Source organism: Oreochromis niloticus, linkage group LG23, assembly GCF_001858045.2.
Source record: "Oreochromis niloticus isolate F11D_XX linkage group LG23, O_niloticus_UMD_NMBU, whole genome shotgun sequence".
NCBI classification, from domain to species: domain Eukaryota; kingdom Metazoa; phylum Chordata; class Actinopteri; order Cichliformes; family Cichlidae; genus Oreochromis; species Oreochromis niloticus.
In genome coordinates this window covers 20,645,055-20,655,285 of record NC_031986.2, presented here as the reverse complement: position 1 = coordinate 20,655,285, position 10,231 = coordinate 20,645,055, and the positions used below count along the sequence as shown (strand labels likewise).

The 10,231-nt window shown below is 42.6% G+C and overlaps 1 protein-coding gene across 1 annotated transcript; it reads left to right on the top strand.

The window, feature by feature from the left end:
- Positions 1 to 1,874: 1,874 nt before the first annotated feature.
- Positions 1,875 to 8,761, top strand: LOC100694867 (tubulin alpha-1C chain). The gene is made up of 4 exons (XM_019351987.2): positions 1,875 to 2,027; positions 5,982 to 6,204; positions 7,304 to 7,452; positions 7,565 to 8,761. Exons 1-4 carry the CDS (start codon positions 2,025 to 2,027, stop codon positions 8,537 to 8,539), a joined length of 1,350 nt encoding a protein of 449 aa, XP_019207532.1. The 5' UTR covers positions 1,875 to 2,024; the 3' UTR covers positions 8,540 to 8,761.
- The last annotated feature ends 1,470 nt before the right edge of the window (positions 8,762 to 10,231 follow it).

The window sequence follows — 10,231 nt, the reverse complement described above, 5'->3', positions numbered from 1 at the left end:
TCTGGGACACCACTCAGACAGCCAGCAATTTAAGGAGAACATGCGGCTAAACATGTCACTCCTGGTCTGATTGGGGAGGGGACCAGAGAAAACTACAGAGTCCGACATTGTTTTGGCAAAGTTACACACCGATTCAATATTGATTTTAGTGACCTCCGACTGGCGTAACCGGGTGTCATTACTGCCGACGTGAATTATGATCTTACTGTATTTACGTTTACCCTTAGCCAGCAGTTTTAAATTTCCTTCAATGTCGCCTGCTCTGGCCCCTGGAAGACAATTGACTATGGTTGCCGGTGTCTCTACTTCACATGTCTGAGAACAGAATCGCCAATTACCAGAGTTTGACCCCCGGCGGGTGTGTCGCCGAGTGGGGAAAAACGGTTAGACACATGAACAGGTTGGTGGTGTACCTGGGGCTTCAGTTTAAGACTATGCTTCCTCCTCACCGTCACCCAGCCGCCCTCTTTCCCCAGCTGCTTGGGGTCTGCCGGGGAAAAAGCTAGCGGGGCCTACGCTATCTTCGGCTGCACCAGCTACAGGGGCCTGGCTGGCTACGGGTGAATGAAGGGTGCGAAGCCGAGTCTCCAATTCAGTAATCCTGGCCTCCAGAGCTACAAATATGCTACATTTGTTACAGGTGTCATTACTGCTAAAGGAGGCCGAGGAGTAACTAAACATCTGACACAATGAGCAGGAAAGTGCAGGAGGGACAGGTGAAGTAGCCATGGTGCTAACGAGTCGGCTACGAGCTAAGCTAAGCTAGCGAAACAGTACAGAGACAGTGAGTGAATACTTTGGCTATAAATTAGGCAGTGAGCACACAGAAAGGGTGATTCAGATGAAGCACGTTAAGATTATACTATGAAAAAGGGATGTATCAAAAGATTTAAATTAAATTGCTAAGCAGAAAAGCTACTCAGAAACACCACAGTGTTTGAGCAGGAACAGGAAGTGATACTATACCGCAGAGCGAGCGAACACCAAGTGACAGCTAGAGGAGAGGAGTTAGAGGAGAATTTGCTAACAGTCTAACACAGAGTCAGAGACACCAGCCAAAGTATTATTTTAAGATTATTAAGTAAAATTTTGTTGTCAAAGGCAGTACTCAGGACTAGCATAGTGAGCACAGAACAATGCCCTGCATCAGAAGTCATTCAGATCATTATAGACCTTTTAAAGAGCACTCTCAGAGGAGTGTGCTCCTAAAAACAGGGTTGATGAGGGTCAGAAATCTTTTATTTACTTAACAAGGATCTGAATAGACTTTTTACAACTTTGTCACAAGATGGTGCAGTGATCCAGCATAACCTTTATTTAACCAGGCATGTGATGAAGAGCAGATTATTATGTAATGGTGCTGGCCCGGGGGAAAAAAGCAAATAAAAAGGAAGTTTAACAACAGTGCACTTCTGAAAAAATTACAACATGACAACGAAATTTAAGAGATGACCATATTAGGAAGAAATCTGCTCTTTATGACATAATACAGAGCCAAGGCTAGAAAAACAACTGTCTGAAACAGCATTTAGAGCTGTTGAGTCATTGGTATTACTTGCACATATTTGAAACTTCAGTTAATGTTTAATGTTTAATATGAGGATCCAGTACTGGAACAGGAGATCTATATTACAGAAAATTAGGTAACACAAATTTATTTTGACATAGTGGGACAAACCTATAATGAGAGTTTTTAAATACATGTTACTTCACACCTGTGGAACTAAAAACAGCTATCCCTATCAGAAGATGACATCATCTGAGTACTTCCTGTGGACTTTTATTATGACAAGGACACAGAGGAAGACTTCTCTTGCCCTTAAAAAAAGAAAGTTTCAGCTGTTGGGTGGCTCCACCTCTCCTCCTCCGCCCCCTTTTCCTCCACCTCCTGTAGTAGCTATAAAAGTGTGCGTGTCACACACTGATGAGACTTCCCTCACAGAGATCTCATTATAGGTGCACTGTGAGAACCTGCAGATTTGAACTACTTCTCTTTCTCCTTGGAAAACAATTAAAACAGCACAATGGTGAGTATCAATCCAGACATTATTTACTGTTATTAGCACAGAACTGCTTCTATTCAGCTGTATATATCCAAAAAAGCAACATAATAGACTTGAATTTTCTTCATAATTTAAGGTTTCCTCTTATATCTTCACACTTTCTTCTGAAACCCGAGCTTCAGTCTACTGTTTCTACTCTACTGGCCCCAGGCTGCTTCTCAAAACACATTTCTTTTTTTGGCGCTGACGCAGGAAATACCTCCTACCTCAGCCACGGAAAACAAATGTATGTTTAAAACATAAAGTCAGTCAGTGGAAACAAGCTACCGGGTAGCTGGCTTCAGCTCCGGCTCAGGGGAAGGTTAACTTTTTCCATATGAGGCCTGGAGGACTGTGTGTCTGTCAGGAGGGGCGTGCTTGTTTGCCCGGCCGGTTGGGAATGCTGATGTGGCTTCCAGCAGGCCGCTTGTGTATTTTGCATTTATATTTGTTCAGCAGCGTGCTCACAAGCTGCAGAAACTCCGGGGTCTTTGGAGTGCACAACATTTCGAGCAAAGTTGCTCGAAATGTTAAAGATAAGGGAAATCAGCAGAAACTGTGCATAAACTTCAGGACTCTGATCTCCCCCTCTGACTTTTGCTCCCTTTGCAGCAGTTAGTGGTGTAACATTTGCAGGTCATTTGGAAAATGCAGGCAGGCAGAAGTGATTGAACGCAAGAAAACGGTTTCTTGTGACACTTCCTACTGAGGAGGGGGAAGTGCAGAGAGCTCAGAGACTCAGTTCCACCTTAAAGAGTGAGCTTTAAGTGAATACTTGGCATCGTCTGGTCTGGACGGCTTCTGGTTTGTCCATCCGGTCCCTTCTTTCACCAAAACACACACGAACAACAACAATCCAAATCACTTTCATCCAAGAAAACCAGGAAACTCAAAATCTTTAATGATTCATAGCCACTTCTGCATTTTTGTTTGAGTGCGCACTCTTGCAGCACAAAGCTCTCTACTGTGTTAGCTATCCAGCATGGAGACCCGGACGTCAAACATGACGTGGTTTCAGTCAGGGGACGAGATACAGGAAGCACAGTTTCACTCTAGACACCCGCCCCTCAGCCCCCATGTTTTCCTGGAAGTGGGTATTTCAAGGCTGCGAGGCATATTGCAACACCAGCAAGCAAACAGGCCGTCACGCCCACCTTCCTCACATTCAGCCAACAAATGTCACAACAGCTCTTGCTGAATTAGCTTCATGTATGTTTGCAGAGAGGCTGGAAGCGTCAGATTGTTTGCAGATTAGCGGGGTAAAAGTGTAGCCGCCGCTCTCTGAGGGTCGTCTGAATGACACTACACTCAAAATAGCTGTCTACCATCGCCATACTTGGCAGCTCCTCTGTCACGGTGACCCCATCCTCCCCTCCTCCGCCGCCCCTGATCACGAGCCTTTTACAAAGGAGGGGGGCGGTGGTGGATGAAGGGTGGATCATAATTCACAAGAAGCCCAAAGCTGAGCTGAAAAATAGATTTAAATTTAAATCTTGGTTTGTGGTGACTAATCCTAACTTTTGGTCTCTTGCATTCAGAAAATTCCTGAAATATCTCTCCGCTGAAATCCCTTTATCTCCTCAAATGTAAAACCTCGAGACTGATTATCAGGCTTAATCGTATCTTATATAACGAACATGCCTTGCGGCATTGTTAGGGTTTCTTTAAATGTGTTTGTAGGCTTAGCCATAGGTTTAAACAGGCATGTTTGGTTTTAAGAATTTGAGATCCGCTTTCCCGCTGAGACACCTTGTAAACATGAAGCTGTTTCTTATCCATCAACACATCAGGGTGTGTTATACCTGAAGTCTTGTCTCAGCAGGTATGAGCAGCACATGACGCATGTGCTCTCGTTTTTTCGTGGACAGATGGTCCTCTGTTGACAGGGAAACTGCTGGGATAATGCAAACACTGTGGAACAAAATCATCTGCAGAGATTAATATGACTCGGGTTAATAATTCATGAACGAGGCTGATTTCATATCCATGTTGCTTTTTGACAGCTTAAACTGGACTGCTGATGTTGCATCCTACTTTCCCTCAGGCCACTTCTGCACGATGAGACCAAACACGTTTTCACTCTCACCCACATCTTTTATAAGCAGCTGAAAAAAATACTTGAGCAGGGAGTGGAAGCACTTTGGACCTTACACACACTCTGACAAGACTGTGTTAATCACCACTGCTTGTTAGTCTAAGGTGGTGATGCCTGAGAGCTCCTATAAATTGTAGATCCAGGCAATTTGAACACATGGAAATCGGATTGTAGAGCAAATCGACTCCACCCAGCTCAACTGTCATATTAAGCAGGTCATGACAGGCTTAAAGGCAGAAATGTTGGCAGTAAGGTATCCAGTTAAAACAATTTAGCATTAAAAAAATATATTTTTATGTGATTTTTGATATACCACCATTCATCATGGGGATGATGCAATATTAATTTTGGGCTTTTAACAATTTTTTTGAAATTTTTTATTTCTAGGATGGAATAACGGTACAGCATACATCTATAATGACTTTAAAAAAACAAGAATTGCGTGCACAAGTTTGAATTTATTTTGGATTTTCTCTAATCCACACAGGCAGGGTCAAACATATACATACTGCCTCAAATATATACATAAACACACTTAAATCTGTTAATAAGTGGTACTGAAGATTCTATGATGTCCTATATGAGGCCTATTAACATCTTGTTAGTGATCATGATTGATTCCAACTGGTAGTTTGCCTTTGCAGCTTTAAAATGATTTATTTAACAGAACTCATTAGACTGATCAATACTCAAAACAATGGGAAAGTCCAAGGAACTCATTGAAGATCCCAGAAGGAGAACTGTAGATTTAACCTAGTTGGGAAGGTCTTTTGGAGTATTTTCTAAACAACTGCCTATTCCAAGATCATCAATTCAAACAACTGTACTTAAGTACGAGTTATTCAGATCTGTCACCACATTGCTGATGTCTGAAAGAAAGAGTAAGTTGTCACCCTCAGATAAGAGGAAATTGGTTAGGATGTTCAGGAACAAATCAGGAACCATCAAGCTCAAACCTGCCGTGAACTAGAAACTGCTGAAACATCAACATCACTGTCCACAGTGAAGATAGTCTTACATGAGATGGTGTCGACCAAGAATGAAGCCCCTTCAAAATTAATGCTTTCAAACTCAATTTAAATTTGCAGCAGCCCACATGGACAAGCCGAAAAGTTTTATGGTCAGACGAGATTGAGCTGTTTGACCACAGTGACAAGAGGTATGTTTGGAGGAGTTCGACACCTGTGAGCTAGATGGTTGAAACTTGACCACAGTTGGGTGATCCAACTTGACAATAATCCCAAACACATCAAAACTAGTTTTGAATGGATAAAGCTAGCTAACATTAAGCTGCTGAAGTGGCCTTCCCAAAGCCCCAACCTCAACCCTGTTGAAAATTTGTGGACTGAGCTTAAAAGCAAGGTCTGTGCCAAGAGACCAACCAATTTAAATAAACTCTACCAAATCTGCCAAGAAGAGCGGTCAGATATAAGCTAGAATTCTGCCAGAAGCTTGTTGATGATGACCAAAAGCGTCTGGTTGAGGTTCAACTTGCTAAGGGAAATTTGACCAAATATTAGTTGGAGTGTTCGTTTTTTATTTGAGTCTGTATCTATACTGTTGACCCTGCATGGATTAGAGAAACCCCAAAATACATTCAAACTTGTGGACCCTGTTCTTATCTCTCTTTTAAAAAAAAAAAAGTGATTAAAGATGTATGCTGTACAATCATTCCACCATGGAAAAGGGGCAGTTTAAATAAAATCATCAAAAGCCCCAAATTACCATGAAATTTATGCCAATGATTAGTGGATGTAAACTTTTGACAACAGCTGTATATTAGAACAAAAAGAAGAAGAATATTAATAACCAAAAAGTCTTTTTTTTTTTTTATTCCTCTACAGCGTGAGTGTATCTCCATCCATGTTGGCCAGGCCGGTGTCCAGATGGGCAACACCTGCTGGGAGCTGTACTGCCTGGAGCACGGCATCCAGCCAGATGGCCACATGCCCAGCGACAAGCCCACCGGAGGCTATGACGACTCCTTCACCACCTTCTTCAGTGAGACCGGCACTGGGAAATACGTCCCCAGAGCCATCTTTGTGGACCTGGAGCCCACTGTTATCGGTGAGGGTTTTACTCTGAGCAGGTTTTTAAGGGTTTAGGGCATTGAAAGGGTGGTGGGAGCTGTTATTTTATTTGTCATTTAGAGTTTAAAGTGATTATCTTTTTCAAGCAGTTTTTAAAAAACCTTAAAGACTCTTTGCACGTTTCTCCTACAGTCTGCAGACATGGGCAAACTGTGAAGTATCAAAAAGCTGTCATACAGTGGTTTAGCATTGCACGCTTTTATAAATAGACTAGATTGCAGACACAATGAACTAAGATAAGCCTCACCCTGAAATTTTACATACTTTCAATGCTCAGCATTTGACCGCAAAGGGACCCGGTTAAAGTCCAGCTGGTGAACATAGCGGAGCATTTAGTAGTCGAAAGGCCAGATATTTTTTTTCTCAGGAGACCAAAAACTGAGCTTAAAAGAGGGAATCTCAACTTCTGTTTATCAAGAGGACGTGAGCTTGGCTCCAAGTAGGGCTGATTCTTATGTAGTGGGCAAATATTTGTTTCTGCTGCCCCCAAGTGGCCAAAAAAAATCATAACGCGTGTGTAAACTGAGCTATAAAAATGTCCAAAGCTATGAAGTTAAAACTAGTTAATCATTTTCTGTTATCGGTAGCAGGTGGTTCCGAGACAATGCTGATGTAGTAACAGTCACTTTTATGAATTTATCTCCTGGCTGAAGTTCATTTCAAATCATTCAAGTAGGCTGGGTTTCTCTGTAGCCCAGCCCACTTGAGTTTAAATCAGCCAGTCAGATCCAGTTTTCTTCTTTCACTCAACATTTTCATCATGGCTTTGCAACTACAGATGGAATTAATACAGACTTAGAGTTGTGTTAAAGTGTGTTAATATTTATTGCATGTTGGCTCCTTTTTATTGTTTATTGACACCCACATTTACAAAAGAGAGCCTTTGTAAATTTTATAAAGTTTCTGTTCTTCCAAACGTCATTAACAGAAACTACAAACTGGACCCAAATTACCTTCAGGGGGACTTTTAATGTTTTGGCATCCATTTTAATAGTGCGGTTTGATTTTTAAGAGCAAATTTTCTCACTCAGCATGAACAGTCAAAGCATCGCTCGCTCTCTCTTGCTCTCCTTCAGATGAGGTCCGTACAGGAACGTACCGCCAGCTCTTCCACCCTGAACAGCTGATCTCCGGGAAGGAGGATGCTGCAAACAACTATGCCCGCGGCCACTACACTGTGGGAAAGGAGCACATCGACTCTGTTCTTGACAGGATCCGCAAACTGGTGAGAGAACAGCAGAAACCTGGAGAGATTTTGAGAGTGGGGCTACTGAAATAAATGGGCTTTGAATGTTGTTTTTGATTCTTAAATTTTAACATGTGCCTTTTTTGGTCAGTCTGACCAGTGCACAGGTCTCCAGGGATTCCTCGTCTTTCACTCCTTTGGTGGAGGAACTGGCTCTGGTTTCACTTCTCTGCTCATGGAGCGTCTCTCTGTAGACTTTGGCAAGAAGTCCAAGCTGGAGTTCGCCATCTACCCAGCTCCTCAGGTGTCCACAGCTGTGGTGGAGCCCTACAACTCCATCCTGACCACCCACACCACCCTGGAGCACTCTGACTGCGCCTTCATGGTGGACAATGAGGCCATCTATGACATCTGCCGAAGGAACCTGGACATCGAGCGCCCATCTTACACCAACTTGAATCGCCTCATCAGCCAGATTGTCTCCTCCATCACCGCCTCCCTGCGCTTTGACGGAGCCTTGAATGTGGACCTGACGGAGTTCCAGACCAACCTGGTGCCCTATCCTCGCATCCACTTCCCTCTGGCCACCTATGCCCCTGTTATCTCAACAGAGAAGGCCTATCACGAGCAGCTCACCGTGGCTGAGATCACCAACTCTTGCTTCGAGCCAGCCAATCAGATGGTGAAGTGTGACCCTCGCCATGGAAAGTACATGGCCTGCTGCCTCCTGTACCGTGGTGACGTGGTGCCCAAAGATGTCAATGTCGCTATTGGCAATATCAAGACAAAGCGATCCATCCAGTTTGTGGACTGGTGTCCTACAGGCTTCAAGGTGGGCATCAACTACCAGCCCCCCACTGTGGTTCCTGGAGGAGACCTGGCCAAGGTGCAGAGAGCCGTGTGCATGCTGAGCAACACCACCGCCATCGCAGAGGCCTGGGCTCGACTCGACCACAAGTTCGATCTGATGTACGCCAAGAGGGCCTTCGTCCACTGGTATGTGGGAGAGGGAATGGAGGAGGGAGAGTTCTCAGAGGCCAGAGAGGACATGGCTGCCCTGGAGAAGGATTATGAGGAGGTTGGCATCGACTCGTTTGAAGAAGATGAAGAGGGGGAGGAGTATTAAAAACAGGAGATGTTTATTAAAAAAGAAGAGCTTTTTTCATGTCATCGTTATCAGTCTCATGCAGAAGCAGTTTAATGACTGTAGACCACTAATAAAGACTGCAGAGCAGCAGTTTTCTGAGCTCAATCCCAGGGTGTTTGGTTTTATTGAAAAATGACTCTCAACTGAGAGAGACGGTGTCTGTATCTTCTTTTTCTAATAAAACTCTTTGCACCTATCAAACTTGTCCTCATCAACACTTTATTAAAACTCTATGATGTAGATCTATAATGAAGGTTTAGAAGCCAAGCACTAAAAAAAAAAAAAAAAAAAAAACAGGAAAAGGAAGTTATAAAACTATAATGTGTGCCTAATAGTATATGTTCATATACAGATTAATTGTTACAGTACTGGTTTAATAGACCAATAAAAACCATTCTTAGGCAATGTTGAAGCTTTCTGGTCCAACTAAAATGGCTTTTGAACAGGCTGTGCAATAATCTGCACCCTATTACACATGTTTAGGTCACATGACACCCGAAGATGGTATTTAATTTATAGAATAATATGGCATTCTTTAAAAAAGAAAAAGATCAAGTTCAAAGCATAAGTGACGCAAAGATAAAAACAGAGTTTGATAGGAGGTGAAGGAAAGTGCAAACAATGGAAAGATTAAAAAAAATCCCATTCAGATCCATAAACTTTAAACATTACTATTCTATTTTACCAATAGAAATGAATATTTTGTTAATTTCCTGTAACTACATAACTAACCATAAGATAAACACACTAGCATTTTCACTAAACCTTCGAATGGCTGTATTTGGCTTCTGGGTTATAATGTGGGTGATCCACCACTAGATGTCAGTGTGGGGTGACTTTACGCAGAACAGACGTTTGCACAGTACTTTATTTTTAAATGTATGCATTTAATCATGATGGATTAATCAAAACAGCATTTTATATTAGTGAGCTACTATTACCTCAAAGTAACCATTTAACATTTAAAGCAAACTGAAACATGTCTGTTTGTTTTCACAGGTCTAAATTTGCTTATGTGGTTTACACTGTACAGACATGTGACCTCTGCAGTCAGCCCTCTGCAGATTTTGTACTCTAAAACTGTCAAAGTAAGGCTCGATTCCTCATTTCTTGCAGTACAAAGTGTTTTTTCTTTTCGTCTTTATAAATTGTCTGCTGTACCACCAGAGACGAACTTAACTTACATCTTCTGAAGTTTCCGCTGCAGCTTCTCCTCCCTTCCTCAGTGGATGAGGCGCTCTGTAATTGCTTTGATGTAATTAAGGCTCAATTTGAGCGGAGTGTAGGCACAGCGCGGACGGGGGATTTATAAAGGTCACAGAGGGCTGAGAGAGAAAGATAAATGTTCTTTTCTCCTGGATTTCATAAGTCTGCTGCCACAGTCCACCAACTTTTACTGTTACTACTCTTCTCGACGTGGCCACAAGGCTGAAATCACATCTGTCAGGGTTTCAGGCTGCCACACAAACACACCTGCTCAATATGGCAAAAAAAGGAAATTACAAGGTGCTGATATCGATAAATAATCACAGCAGGGTCGGGACAGGCTGCAGCCTGGTCGTGCACAGATGGATAAAGTATTGACGTTTGCTGCTGCGAGTGTCAGATGAGGACAGATTATAGCAAGTTTAAACAGAAGCGAGAACTGCAAGATGATATTTGATAGGTTAG